The sequence below is a fragment of the Pocillopora damicornis genome, chromosome 3 (assembly GCF_964200805.1).
Source record: "Pocillopora damicornis chromosome 3, jaPocDami1.2, whole genome shotgun sequence".
In the NCBI taxonomy this organism is placed as follows: Eukaryota; Metazoa; Cnidaria; class Anthozoa; order Scleractinia; family Pocilloporidae; genus Pocillopora; species Pocillopora damicornis.
The window spans coordinates 21,984,408-22,001,910 of NC_142672.1; the positions used below are offsets into that span (position 1 = coordinate 21,984,408).

General features: G+C 37.1%; 2 protein-coding genes across 3 annotated transcripts; one reads left to right on the forward strand and one right to left on the reverse strand.

The window, feature by feature from the left end:
* Window positions 1–1,977: 1,977 nt before the first annotated feature.
* LOC113684123 (trace amine-associated receptor 7f) lies at window positions 1,978–3,516 on the forward strand. Its single transcript, XM_027201460.2, has one exon. The coding sequence runs from the start codon at window positions 2,369–2,371 to the stop codon at window positions 3,323–3,325; it is 957 nt and encodes a 318-aa protein (XP_027057261.2). The 5' UTR covers window positions 1,978–2,368; the 3' UTR covers window positions 3,326–3,516.
* Window positions 3,517–7,549: 4,033 nt separating this feature from the next.
* Window positions 7,550–17,365, reverse strand: LOC149048832 (guanylate-binding protein 1-like). Of its 2 annotated transcripts, XM_089200485.1 has the most exons (13): window positions 17,245–17,365; window positions 14,589–14,820; window positions 14,262–14,419; window positions 13,500–13,672; window positions 12,618–12,813; window positions 12,021–12,282; window positions 11,052–11,347; window positions 10,448–10,702; window positions 9,811–9,933; window positions 9,523–9,570; window positions 8,809–9,168; window positions 8,544–8,591; window positions 7,550–8,189 (listed from the first exon to the last, which is right to left on the reverse strand). In XM_089200485.1, the coding sequence occupies exons 2-13, from the start codon at window positions 14,734–14,736 to the stop codon at window positions 7,920–7,922; spliced, it is 2,337 nt and encodes a 778-aa protein (XP_089056611.1). In that variant the 5' UTR covers window positions 14,737–14,820; window positions 17,245–17,365; the 3' UTR covers window positions 7,550–7,919. The 2 variants fall into 2 exon arrangements, with proteins under 2 accessions (XP_089056611.1, XP_089056612.1); XM_089200486.1 differs by lacking the exon at window positions 14,589–14,820 and having other exon boundaries at window positions 17,245–17,329.
* Between the last annotated feature and the right edge of the window lie 138 nt (window positions 17,366–17,503).

The window sequence follows — 17,503 nt, forward strand, 5'->3', positions numbered from 1 at the left end:
CCATGACTAAAGTAAACACCTTTTTTTTCATACCGTGGGAAAATTTTCATGTCGCCATATCTATTTCAGGGTGGTTCAACGAAGACTAAGAAAATTTTTTCACACAGGCAGTAAACTTAAACCTAATAATAAAGTTTCGTTTACTTTTCCTTTCTTCTTCGTTTTGCTTTCCCTTGTTCTATCTGAAAGAAGAGGTACGATTTTTGTGCTGTACACCTTTCCTTCATTGCAACATCCTTCTTGACACTTAATTCATATGCATAAGTGATAATGCCCTTGTTTATAATATCATGTAGCAAGTTTGCGGATGTAAAATATTTATCTACTGCAGTAAATGCTAGTCCCTTCCGGGGAAAATATAAAAAAAGAACTTTGAGATAAACTAAATAAATGAATTACAATAATTTAGAATAAATTAAATGAAATTGTTTAGTCGAACTAATTACATTACATATTTTTTTATCAGACTTGTGATGCAAGGATGCTCTTCCGTCGCAAACCACTTCCCACGTTTCATTAGGGAAAAATGAATTTTTTTCATCAAATTGATTTTACTTCTTTGTTGAGGAAAAATAATTTAACAACCTTGCCAAGCAATTGTTTTCTGTTAAGTGCTCGACTTTTGTTGTGCTGCAATGAATGAGTTGAAAGTAATCCGATCCGACCCTTGTGTTTACGCACAGATTTCTGGGATCGCTACGGGGCAAACACTGCAACTCGCTGGAAAGTACGGCGAGAGTCTGTTCCTACGTCCAAAGAAAAGATTTTGGAGAGAGATTATTCCTATTCTTGCCTCTTTTTTATCAGTAATGGATTTGGGTGATGCTGATACAAGAGAAGCGTAAGTTTTTCGAATTGTTTGATCAACCATGAAATATGTAGTAGAATCTACCGATAAACTTGTCTCCACGCGCAAGATTTATTGTGAATTTAACATCGCGTTAAGGTCTCGAAATTTTAAAAAACTAAATATAAATCGCAGAGAAATAACTCAACAAAGCCTTTTCATTTTTTGACGGGTGTTAAGTCTACTTCTAGATCCTTGCTTAGCTTGGTAATGCAAAAAAGCGCTACAACAGCTAGGACTGATTGAGTGGTGTGCTTGAGCGTTGAATATTATCGTCGTTCATTAAAGTCATTAAGCACCTTCTTCTCTGTTGTGATCAGTGAGAACGAACCAGCGCTGATAACCGGCTCAAAACTGAACCCTGACGATAAGTAGGTACAAATGTGTCGCTTCATATATCCACAGTTTCTATCGGAGTTACCGTGATCTTGCTTTTCTTTACAAGATCCTTTAAGTAGTTCGAGAAGAAAGTTACAGCTCAAAGGCCTTTGGATTTTCTCTAACAAACTATCACTTGACCTGGGGATTTCCTCATGTTTTTCATCGTTTATTTCGTCCGTTCAGAGAGCACCAGCAGCTTGGTAAAAACAATTTTCATTTCCGCTGACAACGAATTCTCTCCTTTGAGGAAGTATTTTTTCAAACGTCGTAATTCGTTTATTTAATACGTTGACAAGTGTGAAAACAGGCTGTACATATATAAATACAACTGCGAAGACTTGAATGAGTTGTTTCCTAGCGATTTATGCCCAATTTTGTAATAATTTATGTCAAGACCATTACGCGATGGCGATTTCACATTAGACCTTACGCAAGGACTAGAGAGAAGTTAATCGGTACGTTTTATAACATATTTCGTGGTAATTCTAACAAAAACTCCCACTTCCCTCGTATTAAAATTTTCTTTATCCCTCTATGACAAAACTGCGGTGAAAAAGTGATAATATCTCGCCAAAACGTTTTTTTCGGATGTCAAAACAACCTTTCGCCACACATTCTTTTCAGCAAGCTGCAATGTTTCCAACGAGCTGCAAGGTTTGCCCCGTAGCGATCCCAAAAACCTTTGCACAAACACAAGGATCCGATTACTGGCAACTCACTCATTGAAGGAGAAAAGTATTTCATATTTAAGAAATATCGATTTTATTAATAGAACTCTCTAAACCTCAAAAACCATCATTTCTCGTCACAGCTATTAAACTAATGTTCCTAATCGTGTGGTAAAAGTTCCTTGAAAAGAAGCAGGTTAAGCCAGAAACAATATCAAAACTTACGTAAACGAGTTCTCGAATCACCTGTTTATAATTAACTGACCGAGTGAAACGGATTAGTTCTTATTCCATAAATCAATGTCGTCAAGAGGCACTTCGTGATTTGGGAGAAATCTATTATATGGACAACATTCACTTTGAGACCAATATGCAGGACTGCATTTTATAAAGGTAGCTACGTAGTTTTGAAATCTGGAGTTTTTCCTTTGGTAATCATATTGAATAGTGCTGTTCGTGGGAAGATAATGCGATGAACGCCTCCAGTTCCTCTTTGCTTAATCAGGATCAAACGCACACAGTTTCCTCGGTGACTTGTTTCTACTTCACCGCTCCCATCTTCGAGTCTTCGGCCACACTTATCGTAAATGTTATCGCGTGTGTTTTAAACTCTTCATTTGCTATATTTTCATCGTTTGGAAACCTTCTTATTGTGGCCGTTCTCTGTAAAACCAAATCACTTCACAAGCCAGCGAATATTCTCCTTGGATGGTTCGCCTTTTGTGACTTCCTGTTGGGATTTTTGGCAGCGCCAGCTTTTGTTGCTTTCAAAATAGCAGAGATCACAAGAAATTTTGAATCTTATTGTGTTCTGCGTTCGGCTTACGACTTTACTTCACAAACAACGCTTAGTGCGTCATTCGTCATACTGACTTTTATGACTATTGATCGATATTTATCGCTTCACCTTCACCTTCGATATAAAGAAGTCATCACCAACAGGCGTACCACAGGAGCAGTGTTATTCTCGTGGATTCTGTCTCTCTCGATAACTGTAACAAAATTATGGTTAGACCCGAAGACTTTTCTTTTCATCATCAAGGCTTCTAAACTGCTTTGTCTCTTCGTTATCGTAACAGTCTACATAAAAATACTTGTACTAGTGCGACGTCATCAGATCCAAATAGACCAACTGACTGTCTGCGATCGCCGTGGTTCTCAGAGAAGCCTCTATGATTTTTGTCGCCTCAAAAAGTATGTGTGCACTGTGGCATTCATTGTTGCTCTTATCATTGCTTGTTATGTCCCGGTTGTTTTCGTCAGCTTTTGTAAAGCTTACGTTTGTACAGAAGGGGTAGAACATGCTAAAATTATGTACACCCTTACGGTAACGTTTATCTTTTTTACATCGGCCCTGCATCCGCTGGTTTATATATGCCGCATGAGAGAAGTGATGGATGCAATCAAGAAATTCTTTAACATAAAATGAAAGCTGTATATATTGACTACAAAGTCTATTAATGATAGAGAATGCATAAAACTATCTAATTTATATAAATATACTGTGAAGAAATTGAGAACTATATCAACAACAATAATTCTTTGCTGTTTTTGATAGTGATCTTAATGTAACGGTGGCCTCATACTGAAAAACAACATCAAATAAAGTTGGCAATGAAATGACTTATATTATTCTAGTTTGTTGTTTCCTGCTGGGCAGACGTCATTATGAAAGTAATAGTTAGTAACAGCGTGAAATGATGGTAATGTAGCATCATTTATACCAGACCGCCCATGCAATAGTTAAATATTAGGAAGACAGGATCTGGTTCATGAATAAAATGTATATACATGGAGCGACTTGCACTTTCTATCACTACGCAAACCTTAGCGAAAGAATAAGCAGGTTTCACTGTAACTGAGCACTTTTTATAAATCACATGCTTGTCGTTTACTGCCGGTAGGTTAAATAAATCTATCTCCTTTATTTTCATTCCAATCTTTAAATCTAAATATATCAAAATTCATTTGCTACCCCGGCAATATTTTCTTATTTTGTTCGTTCCCTGTGGAATCGCCAAATGGCTTAATTCGTGTTAACCCGAAAAAAAAAACAACAACAACAAAGCAAAACAAAGCAACACACAAAAAAAGAGCAAAACAACAAACTAAAAAAAAAACTTTAAAGCTAACACTGATAAAGTCACTGAGGTTAAAAGTCATTATTATCAATTGATAGGGTATCAACATTAATAGAACAAAAATATCATGAACCAATACTCAATACATAAAACCACTCAAGTGTTCAAATGGTTGCACGAATGATGAAAAAATGAGGTCTGACTGAGTAAGATCAGATTTTTTCAAAGAAAAAAAAGCACTAACCTTTACGCTTTCATCAAACCATGCCCGAGAAAAAAGTTCGTCGTCTTGAAAAAAAGAATTTTCTATTTCAGAAAGTAATAATCGCTCCAAAACGTGCATTATCAACATCATTAATACTCAAGTAACTTCATGATTTATTTGCTTTATGTTAGAAATCGTGAATACTTTGTAGCTGCCCAAGGGTATGGATATGAATTAAGTGTTCTGCAGACGGTGTTGTTAATCTTCAGTCGGATTATATTACATCAAGAATGCAACGTTTAGATGTGCTGGTTTCTATGAGCTGTTTACTAATGATGAAAATAAGTTTTTGTAACACTTGTAAAATGTACCACATGGCATTGCCATACTCAGTGGATGAGTATGAATGAATTTGGTCAAGTGAAAAAACTAGCTCAAACCAAAATTAATGTTCCTCGAAAAAACGTTTGATCTTCGTGAAAAGCTTGAGAAGATTGTACAGTAGGTGTCATCTAAGACAACCCTGCTCATAGAACCCTTTACAAAAATGGCGGACACGATTAGTATTCCGGTTTTGTATTCATGAAGATTAGCTCAGGTAGCCTCGTCAGTATGTCTAAGGAACAACAACGTTTTAACTCAAAGACGAGACTCTAGTTAAGCTAATTTATGTGAGTACAAAAGAATACTAATCGGGCCTGCCAATTATGCTTATTGTCTATCACTCTTGTCGTGCAATCCTCATTGACCAATTAGGAAAGAGACATTTGGGTAAATGCATGATAAAATCAAGAATACTAGAGCTATCTAATCCATTCTCCTCATAGTCAGTTTTATCTTATGCCAACTTTATTAACCTTATCAATGCACACCACTTATTATTGAGGTGAAGGGGAAGAGGTTATATTGCGATTCCAGTGTTATTTAAACACTGCAGGAATACCTATTAAAGCTTTGCGCTCGAGTAGTCTGCGATATTAAAAAAAAAAAATACAAATAAATCCGCGTTGCATAAATATATGTTATTTGCCGGCTGGGAGGTCCGTATGGTGAAAAACTGTGACCGAGGTCTTGAAAATACTGCCCGAGGCCGTAGGCCGAGGGCAGCATTTTCAAGACCGAGGTCACAGTTTTTCACCATACGGACCGACCCTTAGCCGGTAAATAACATATTTATTGTTTTTAAACTTGACGAAATTCTTTCCGAAAGAACCCGAATGACTTATGGCCGTAAATACGGCAAGATCTTCCATAAATTGAACAATTTTTGAGTGAGTAAATGGTAGTTAAAATAGAGGTGATGCAAATTTAAGAGAGATGCCTCAGCGAAACATTTTCATTTCCGTAACGATAAAGGTGATTTAAAAGGCTTCCAAACAAACTTTGAAACATTATTTTTACAAGTATCTGTCACAATCTGACACCTGTCAATTAGAGAGCGCGCAAGAAAAAAAAATCGTAGGAACATTTGAAAACCAACAGAACTAGTTTGGCAAGGCCTGTCACGACAATGTTTTTTTTAAAAATCAGTTAATGATCTAACGGAAAGTATTATTTACTCTCATCGACCATTCATTCATGTACGAAGATTTACCTCTGTTCATTAAGTAAACGGCGAGGAAAGTAATTGTGAGTAAATTCAATTTTTTATTTTGAAGTTGTGAGAGTTTGCTCGTTTGTTTGCTGTAATGGCGTGTTTAACTCTGATCTTTCCTTCACAAAAACTAAATTCGAACAGCACACTCCAACGAGACACAAGGGAATTTAATGCAGCCTTTTCTCAATTCCTTCAATTTCTGTTGTGCAATTTAAGGTACAAATGTCCAAATTGAACGGAATTGGAAAGACTCACCAGGAGCGTATATTTGTTGTAGAACTTAAATTAAAACTTCGCTCGCTTTTTTTTTCCTATGAACAAATTGCTCGAGAAAATTCAGATATTAAATGAATGAAAGTTCCATCGTTCAGTTTAACTGTAACCAAATACCTCACGTTTCAACTTTCTGGGTACTTTTTGTGAACGATTAAAATTAATTTTTTAGGCCGCTTGTCAACCAACGTAATGACACTATTGTTTATACAAATTCATTCTGAAACCAATATTTTTCTGTCAACCAAAGTGATTTGATAGAGAGAAAAGGGAGGATTCATAAGTTATTTATCGGCTTGAGGTAGTGACCGACGTGTTTGCTTAAAAATACTGCCCAGCTGGAAAACGAGGTATATTTATTAAAAATGACAACGAAAGTTGGGATGTACTCGGCGACTCACGAAAGCGTTACCGTGGCCCGTGGGCAGAGATAGGAAAATACTGACCGGGTAAAGAACCAATCAGATTGCAAGATTCGTTACCGTGCCCTCTAAAGAAACAATAATATCATGTATTTCTCACTCTTTTATTTTTGCAAATGAAAAATGTTGCTTACACGGTTACTTTCAATGGAACCAATTTCATCGTTAAACAATATCACCGTCTATGGGTATTCGTTCACACGAATGATTACCAAGTTGATCTTAACTCAGCATTAGACTGAAAAACGCACAAATGCATAGTAGCACGTACGAGCAATATAGATTCTCTAAATCAACTAACCTCACAGCAGGCTTTAGTTAAGATCTGTTTCGATGACAAAGTATTTTTTTTTACTGAAGAGACAAACGCCACTTCGAGCGAGTAATAAAACGTACCGAGCACAAACTACGGTTAGCTTTTTTTGTGGTTGAACTCATACCGAAAACATGTGCATGAAGCACGTAAAAGCAGTTAAGACTTCATAAATCTTACCTCTTGACAGGCTTTACTCGTGATCTATTGCTATAGTTCAAGGGAGTTTTAATTCCATGATCTTGTAGAACGCCATTACTACAGTAATGAAAAATACTAAGAGATACTTTTTGTTTTGCTCTGCTCTGTTTTATTTTGTTTTGTTTTGTTTTGTTTTTTTGACTGTTAAGATATGAAAATCATATATATGAACTGCGGATAAAGACGTGAATGCGAAAGCGATCCTCGCAGTAGTGAAAAGAAGGCCTGGAAAAAACATTCAGGCCTGTACAGGGTTTGAACCCATGACCTCTACCGTTGCAATGTTCTACTAACTGAGCTAACAAGCCAACTGGGAGCGAACAAGACAACTGAGAGCTGGTCATCATGTTGGTTCTATACAACCCGTGAGGTGATGAATAAATGACCGTAAATATATGAAAATCATGTATGTGAACTGCCTGATGAGTAGCTCCCAGTTGGTTTGCCGGCTCCACTGGTAGATTGCTGCACCGGTATCGCAGAGGTCATGGGTTCAAACCCCGTCCAGGCCAGAATTTGTTTTTTTTTCGTTGTAGCAGAGAAAAGATTAGAGTGATACGTTCAAAAGGATAACGCTCTCTAGGAGAGGATGAACGTACTGGGATGTCAAATCCTTTCATACTGACAAGCTTTATAAACAAAACACTGAAATAGTTAGACGAATGCGATAATTTTAAATTCTGGTTATTTCTTTATTCGTTTGCGCAGACGGATAATCAGTAAAGATGTACCAAAATCATTATAGAGAGAGCTATCTTAAAATAGTTGACAACGGGATGTATAATGCACTATCTCCACAGCTAAATAAAGCATATTCTTCCCCTTCCAAAACTTATTTCTGTTTCTCTACTAATAAAAAGTTCCAAACAAAGTTTATCAATGGTTAACAAACTTTTTTGGCATGTCAATCTGATCATACTGCAGATTTTGTTTACACGACAACACATTCCTCCTTTTTTTTGGGTGGTGATGGTGGTCGTCTGCTTGCAATTTGTTGAATCTGCCTTTCAAGATTTTTTATCTGATCATCTTTTTCATTCACCGAGCGTTGCATGCCCGACAGAGCCTCCTGCATTGTCCTGTTCTGATCCACGACGCTCATCATGTTCTGCATTTGCTCCCCCTGTTCTTCTATCTTAGAACTCAGTTGTTCTTCCAGGCATCGTCTATCTTCTTCTTGTTTCACCTTTAGGAGCTCCATCTAAAGTGAAAAAAATAGATCGGTTAATGAAATGACAATCAATGGATCGCTTATAAACTTTACCCCTATGCAGTACGCAGCATTGTCATGAAATGGTTAAGTTTTAAGCAAAAAGTCGCGAAAGACGGTTTTAGTTTAAAGGGACGTTTCTAAGCATAGCTTGGCCTTGCAGACAACTCCAGTAACAGACGTTTCGCAAGAAGCAAAATATCAAGTCTTTATAAGTATTTGTGGGTGTTGATTGGAAGCGAGCACCCCTCTCCTTCGAGGAAAACCAAAACGAAGTCTCAACAACACGCTAAAGTTTCAATTTTCTCTCCTCACAGTTTACTACAGAGAAAAAATTGAACACACCTCCTTCTCCTTTCTAATTCGTTCTTCTTCCAAACGCGCCTTCTCCTCCTAAATAAACATCAAAGACACAAGATGATGATATTGAATTAACAACTACATATACGCAGATAGATTAATGAGCAAAGCTTCATATGGTACAGTCCAAGGAAGGCAAGTACGATTTATTTTGTCAATGGTACTTAGCGGCTTTCTTTTTCGTCATTGTTTATCTTTTGTCAGCTTTGTTTGTTCATTTTTGCTGAGTTTATCTGCTTGTTTTTTATACCTCAACTCTCTTTCTTTGTTCCATTTCTTGTGCCCTCGCTTCTTTTTCGTACGCCAGGTTCTCTTTAAAAACCTTGAGTTGCTGCAAATGTTCCATGTGCTTCTCCATCGCATTTTGTTGAATCTGCCTTTCAATATTTTTTTTTTGATCATTTCCTTCATTCATCAAGCGTTGTATGCCCGACAGAGCCTCCTGCATTGTCCTGTTCTGATCCACGATGATTTGTCTTTCTCTGTACAACTGCTCCATGTTTGCTCTCATCATGTTCTGCATTTGCTCCCCCTGTTCTTCTATCTTAGAACTCAGTTGTTTTTCCAGGCGTCGTCTATCTTCTTCTTGTTTCACTTTTAGGAGCTCCATCTAAAGTGAAAAAAATAGATCGGTTAATGAAATGACGATCAATGGATCGCTTATAAACTTTACCCCTATGCAGTACGCAGCATTGTCATGAAATGGTTAAGTTTTAAGCAAAAAGTCGCGAAAGACGGTTTTAGTTTAAAGGGACGTTTCTAAGCATAGCTTGGCCTTGCAGACAACTCCAGTAACAGACGTTTCGCAAGAAGCAAAATATCAAGTCTTTATAAGTATTTGTGGGTGTTGATTGGAAGCGAGCACCCCTCTCCTTCGAGGAAAACCAAAACGAAGTCTCAACAACACGCTTAAGTTTCAATTTTCTCTCCTCACAGTTTACTACAGAGAAAAAATTGAACACACCTCCTTCTCCTTTCTAATTAGTTCTTCTTCCAAACGCGCCTTCTCCTCCTAAATAAACATCAAAGACACAAGATGATGATATTGAATTAACAACTACATATACGCAGATAGATTAATGAGCAAAGCTTCATATGGTACAGTCCAAGGAAGGCTTTTTTTATCACATGTTACAAGTAAGTACGATTTATTTTGTCAATGGTACTTAGCGGCTTTCTTTTTCGTCATTGTTTATCTTTTGTCAGCTTTGTTTGTTCATTTTTGCTGAGTTTATCTGCTTGTTTTTTATACCTCAACTCTCTTTCTTTGTTCCATTTCTTGTGCCCTCGCTTCTTTTTCGTACGCCAGGTTCTTGTCAAAATCCTTGAGTTGCTGCAAATGTTCCATGTGCTTCTCCATCTCATTTTGCAGCTCCTGCATTAAAGAAAGCAAATAAAGTTAAGCAAAAATCGCTAAGATCTAAACATGCGTGATGTAATATAAAGCTCGTAGTCAATAAAATGAAATCAATTTTCAATTTAACGCTGGAGCCGTATAGATTAAGAGAGCATCAGTGATGATCATGAAATATACATAGACCCTAATCAATAATTTAACCCCGCCACAACGTCCTTCTCTCTCGTCGTGTCTAGTTTCTAAAAGAAAAGGTGTCGATTCAGGGCAGATTTCATGTTAGTACCTCAATTAGTTGCATTTTTTTTCGTTTCTTGATTCTAAAATTGATCTGGAAAACTAACGCCAAACATATGCAAAATTAAACCTAGTCGCGGCTCAACCATAGACATTTTTCGCGATTTAGAAATGTCATATGCGTTTATTTTGATATACTTCTGGCTCCCTGTGATATTTTCTTTTAATTGTTTTGATTGGCCGTCGATGTTTTCGTAACACTCAATCAAAGAATATTGGATTAGTGCAAGTGACTCACGGGGTGGAAATCAAGAAAGACTTGCGCACAAACGTCCTCTGCCCCGGTGGCCTCTGCCTTAAATCCTTGCTCGATAGCGCTGTAGCAGCCCATTACTTCAGCAAACGAAACTTTTGCGCCATCCTTTCCCCTCAATTGAATCAGAACTGGATCAAGGTATTGATGCTTAAGGCCAATCAGCAGCTGCTTACAGCTGTCCTTGGTAAGCTGGGTGTTTCGTTCTTGCCAGCTATTCAAGCCATTTTCCATGTACGCCTATCGGAGTTATTTAAAAATTTGTTAACAAAGAGAATCTTACAATGAGTAATATGTTGTGTCATTTGCAGTGACGGTAAAATTTATCGATAGTTCATCACTCATAGGCAGTTTTGCCGCTCTCAAGGAGCTTTATTGGTAATTACTGAACATTGGTTCACGAAAGGAGAACCCTCCATACGACCCCTTGACAAAAACTACGATGGTGACTCTCAGGAAGAGAGACATATTTATTAAGCACTGCAAATAATCCTCTCTTTCGAGAAAAAAATTAATAACTCAAGAGTATAAAACAACCGAAGTTGTTTTCAAGTGTCAGTAGCACATAAGCGTAGGAAATCCTACCAACCGTTAACTCGTTTAGGTACTTGTCTATATTAGCAGTGGATATTCCAAACGTCTCTTCCTCAAACACTTTCAGTGCTCGCTCAAGAGCTGCTAGCTGAGCTTGACGGATGATGTCTCTCTCACACGGCAGTTTTCCAGACATTTCCATTTTCATTTCTTTGTCGTATTCTTCAACGGCAGCCTTTTTGGCCTTGGTACATTGGGTGGAGACAAAGACATCCCAGGCGTTTTGGACATTGGGAACTGTTCCTGGGGTGTTTAAAGCCGTGATGTAGCTTATTACCATGATGGCGAGCGCTAAACAGTATCAAAACAAGGCGATACATCATGAAGAAAATCTAAGTGCCCTTTCATGTCTCTATTTTGTCCGCACTTATCGCTACTGTCAGAAATTTTCCTATCACAGAAATAGATTTCCCGAAAGCTTTCAATCTTCTTTTTTTTTTTTCTTATTTTCTATCCACAAATTGCATCGGAATCAAAATTATGTCTACACTCCAGCCGAACTTTTAATATCATTGCTCACTTTAGTACAATAGTTTGTTCCTAATTCGTCGCCTTTGAAGATTTTTCCTGTAAAAATTTTTACGTTTCTGATTGCTAAAAAGTTCGTTCATTTTGTCACTCTCACAAGTTTTAGAACTCGACACTCGTTTATAAGACTGTCGGTTAAACAAGTGAGTCTTAACGGAGGGACATAAACCAGTAGAAACTGAGCAATGTAAATGAAGAAGTAACGGCATCAATTGTTCCACTACAAAGTGAGGAAATTTTTATCATTCTTAATGATAATGTTCTCACTACAAAGTTCCACAGGTGTTCCCAAACATTTAAAGACTTACTCGTGGACAAATTAACGAGCTGCATCTGGATGTTTTTGTCAGTCAGTTAGTCAGGCGGTATGTCGATTCCAAGGGATCATAATTATGGATAAGCAAAGCAAAACCTAAAATTTTTCTCAGTACTGTACCTTCACCAGTCACAAACTCTGCCTCGTTAAAGCTGTGCTTTGGAGTCAGTTTAGACCTCATAACTGATTTAAACTCATCGACTCCACGAATGAAGGACTTGTTAACGTCATCTTGTACTTCATCTCTGTTGAGGTTTAACACCACATGAGGATCAGACGAAGGGATTGGCAACGGGAAGGCGTCAAATCCAGGAAAATAACTGAGGATGCTCTCTGCCACTTCTTTTGCTTTGTCAGCTTTCGGCCCAGAAGTCTTGAATACCTGGAACAAGTATACATCTCTTTCTTTAAAAAAGACTGTTTCTACTGAAGCAGATTATGTGTCGTTACCTTCAAGATACTTTGGTTTATTTCTGAAATGAAGTACTGTCTATGAAATGTTACGATGAAACTAATGAAATTTTATCTTTTATTGTGGAATGTTAAGTTTGGTGAAAAAAAAATTTTGATAAGGTACTACCGATGTTATTTTCTGAGGCAATTTCCTTGAGAACAAGTAAGGAAGATAAAAAATATATATAAATACGATTATCTGGAAGACCAGTTCCCCTCGAATTGAGGTGCATAAATTTTTTTGAATAGATTTATTGATTTTACCTTGGTCAAGAAGTAATCCTTTAGACTATGGCAACCTTCAGGGAGGGCAAGAACAACATCTCGAAGCAACCAAACGAAGAAAGGAAAAGTCTTGTGAAAGGCTCTTGCATTATCATCTTCTGAAGAAGCTTTGGCTACATCAGACGTTTCATTCCCTGAATAAATTTGAATTCGCTGTGACAGCTTCACAATGTAGCTGAGAGTATTTTTAAAGTCAAGAAATTATGAAAAGACAAATCTAATTTTAAAGTCAGTTTTTCAATCAATGAGAGTTAGAAGGGACGCATCGTAGCTCATCGTATTCAGTGATCTATGCATGTTATTCTTCTACCCAGCAGTCTGTAGTCTGATATTGGATCCACATTCTCCGTGTGGTCTAGAGAAGTGCTCTATTTAACAAATAGATTCCAAGTTTCCGTGCGTCTGTTCAGTAATAGATCACTGATGACGTCAAAATGTGGTAAGAACAAAAAAGTAGCACACGAGGCGCAGCCAAGTGTGTCACTGATGTGACACGTCCTCTGTGATCTATTACTGAACAGACGCACGGTAACTTGGAATCTATTTGTTTTATATAATAAAGAATTAAAATATACGGAAAAAAAAGTTTTAATGATGACGTCATCTTTACGTCTGTCCTCCAATTGATCATAAGTGAGAACCAATCAGAATGCGTACATAACCGAGCTTATTATATAAAATACTATGAACAGCAGCTTTCCGATTTCATTTATGAACTAATCGTTCCAATATTTCAGTCTTTCTTAGATTAATTTGAAGACATACAGTGCTTAAAATGAGAGTTTGTGAATGTCCTGGCATAAAATAATCATCAAGTTTTCATAAGCTTACAAAGCGAAACACCTCAGCGATTAAGGATACTCTAGTTTGTCAAGATCAGTCCTTGTCGGTACACCAGCTGAGTTGTAAATCAATACTGAGGCCAGAAGGATGGTCAATGTAAAAATACAGTGATCGTCAGAATTACCCCCAGTTACGGCATCTATTCCCTCTGAATCCAATAACACCACTGTGAATTCCTGTCCGCTGGCGTCCTATGGGTATTGATAATATAACAACTGAACCTTTTACGTCGAAGAAAATATCACAAGGAAGACAACAACATCTAAGATACAAAAAACTGAGAGAAAAAATATTGGTAACTAAAATGTAACATTTGATATTAGATACAGCAAAATTTCTTTTGCCATAATTTTAGTTTGACTATAATCTTCTCCTAGCCTGAGAGCAGCCATTATAACCACAACAGTGACATCAACCACATAAATAACAACAGCAACAACAACAGAAAGATAAACAAAAATGGATTACACAAAGATGTATTATTTTACGATAAGTAATATTCTTTGGTGTTCATCAATATTTCTGTTTTGATTAAGACTAGATGTAGACCAAGTTACTTATCTGGGATCAGCAGCGAACACTGCTAAGAAACTTATGCAAGAGAATATGAATACTTTGCAATCAACCTTTTGTTCTCTTTGCTTTCACTTTTTATTAGGATTATCATTCTAATTTTTATCAATAACACCATCATTATTTTTTTCAGAATTTATTTGAAGCTAGTTCATTCCCTTTTCAAAAGCTCCTGAAAAAGAAATATACGGATAAAAAGTGTTTTACCTGAAATTTCTCTGGTACAATCCACAACCATATGCCCATAGTCTTTGGGTCCAACTTATGTCCAAGGGGAAAAACTTCGCCTTGATCAAAAACTTTACTCAAGATGTAAGATTTCCCTTTCCTACATGGACCAGCAATAGATACAACACACACTGGACCTACAACAAAATCCAGATCACACATTACAAAAAGCATGTTGTATCCAGCTAAAATGCTATATGCATAGGCACGAATCTCTCGCCACAAAACAGCCTTTTTAGCTCCGTAAAATCGCTTTCAGGGTAATAATATTAATCTATGATCATTCTCAAGCAATCCAAAACTTACCTTTAACACTCCTCAATCGTTCCAGGGCAGCATTCACAACATAGAGGCTGGTTCTTTCTTCTTCTTCGTTAGTGCTGTGTTCCCCCGTCTGCTCGTCCCATTTGCAGTTGTTTGGGAGGCAGAGGGGAACCGCGCAGTTTTTCGACATCTTGCAAGTATATTAAATAGGCGAAGATTCTTTGTTTCTTTACCCTTTACACGATTTTGTCATCCAAAGCGGTAATTGTATTTCCTTTAAATTTAAATAATTTGAATTAACAAATAGAGAAGCCTTGACTGTGCTCTGTTCTGTTATAAAGCACTTAGGAAGCGGCTAGAGCACGAAAGAAGTGTCCCCACTTCTTGAGTGCTCTATCCGCTTCCTAAGTGCTTTATAACAGAACAGAGCACAGTCCAGGCGTCTCTATTTGTTTTATAATAAAGAATCCATTAAATTCCCCGAGCATTACTTTCAATTTTCAAAACAAATTTTATTCCCAAAGCGAACAACAGTGTCGTCAGCATGCTCTATACTCGCATAAAGCACGCTTCAATAAGCCAATCAGAATCCCTGTTAGAATGGTTCAAGTAATCTGATTGGCTGTACAGGACTAAAGCTGTCAAAAGTGTCAAACCATCAAAGTTCACATTCTGCGATAGTTTACAAACTAAAATAGTTCGGCAGGTCGAATTTAACACTTTTGCCTGAAGTTAAGTCTCTAATACAAAATCTTGAAGTGAAATGTTCAATGAACTTCAGCCGAATTATGGCTCTTAAGAATACGCGAGTTTTTTCACATGACAAGGTAGGAAACAAACTGTTCAAGGCGAGTGTATTTTGAATGAACGACAGCCGAATTCACCGGAACATGAAGATCGCTCGGGATGACAGCACTGCAAAACTCGGCTGCAGTGACTGATGTGACTTTCCACTCAACGCATCGGAAAGGATATCAGAGCAAGCTCTTATTTTTTTACTCGAAGGAAGGCCGATGTAGTTTCTGAGGCTTGCTTTACTGTGATGACCGGAGATCGCCATGATGAGCGAGCCGCGATGAACTTAGCATGATCATATTCGCTCGTACCGTCATGATTAGTATGAATTTTAATGAGTTTGGTTATATTTTTCATCATTTCTGTTTTGTTCTGTTTTGTTTTTGAACACTGAACTTTATATACTATACGAGTGTTAGCTGTGTTTGATTTTTATTACCGTACGTAAGCTTGCAATCTAACTGAGCGTGAAAATCTTTAAAACTCGGAATGTTTATTTTGTGTTTCCTTTGAAGATTTTAGTATCTGCTCACGTTTTAATAACGTAAATTACGGCGCCTGGTATGTTTACAAACCTTTGTTTGATTCTTCTGTTGCTACTTGCCGGCTCTCTTCAGTTCCGAATTTCACTTTCAATTATCGGAAAAAAGTTAAAAAGAAGTCCCGGAAAAGGTCGTACATAGTACAATTGGCAGATGGCGTGACAGCTTTAGCTCAGCTCTATATGCTCTACACTCTTATAGAGCACGCTCTTTCAACCACTGACAGCGCGTGTTATATCCGAACTTTATTATAAAAGTGTTATATTGGATGATTAATGAAACAGAAACATAGGAATATGAAATTTACTAATTTTATCAGTAGAGTGCCTGCGAGTAATTCTATAATTTTCACATTTTTAATGCGAATCAGTGAATTTCATCTTCTTGACTCCTTTTTTTTGTGTGTGTATATGCACCTAACCACCAAAATCTTTCCCAGATTAACATAAATATTGTAAATCAAAGGGAAATTCTTGCCATCTGATGTTGTCGAGAGCTCTAAATTTCAAAGCTACCGCAGTATATTTGGGTTAGGGGAAAAATCCCTTTGCTCCTGCATTGTTTTGACAACTGCATCCATTCTTCAAGTCATTATATTCACTTATCATTTTTCCCCGTTGGGAGAGAGAGAGGAAAGGTTGTCTCTCAACAATGGCAAACTCAACTACCGTAATCTGCATTTCAAAACTAAATCTAAGAGAGGTCGTCTTGATTAGTGAACAAGTGAATTGTCTGTGCGATGCAAGTCAAATTTGCAAACCTCAACAATTGCTAAAATGGTTAACTAATGACTTTCATCTCAAAAATATTTAAAGGATTCCAAGAAAGTTCCAAGGATTTGAATTAATTTGCTCACAAATTAAAAACGAAAGCAGCCTCTAGTGATTGACCTCTACTTCCGCTTTACGTATGCGAAACTTCGTAACTCATTTCAGTGGAGAACGAAATGTTTATGGAACAAATTGATTCCTCTTAACCAGAAAGCGTTTAAGTAATGAAATTTCTCGCTGAGTTTGGGGTAAATTGAAGCAGAAAGTCTGGTCCATGCGAAATGAACGAATTCTCAGTGATGTTTATGCAAAACAGAATAGCGTGATATGTCCATAACCACTACGCAAAAGAAATTAAGATTATTCTATTCAACGGTAGTATTTATCTCCCTTTAAAACCCCAACCCTGAATTTTTTTCAAGCTGCATCAGAACTACATGTTACTAACATTATTGCATGTGTAGCAGACTGTATATTTTTAAGCCATATTTAAAGTTCTATCGAAGACCTCTGACTTGAAATATTTGAGGCATATTTTTAAAACAAACTAATCGCAGTTGCACAGATAAATCCTCAAGTGAAACAGCTCACCTGTTACTTGGCTTAAACTTGCTTACATTGAAATATTTGGAGCCTTCTTCGAAAACGAAAGTGTTCCGTTTTAGCCCGCATGCGGATCTTCAAAGAAAGGTGATCACGCCACCAGTGCATGATAGTTTCATTAGTATTTGCTATTTTTAGCTGTTGTCATGTGTTGTCATCCTCAGTTGTTTCGAGGATTTAAATAACTTTCGGGAAAATACCTTTTGATAAAGTAGTATTGCGCATGCATGGTCTTAGAAAGTGAAAG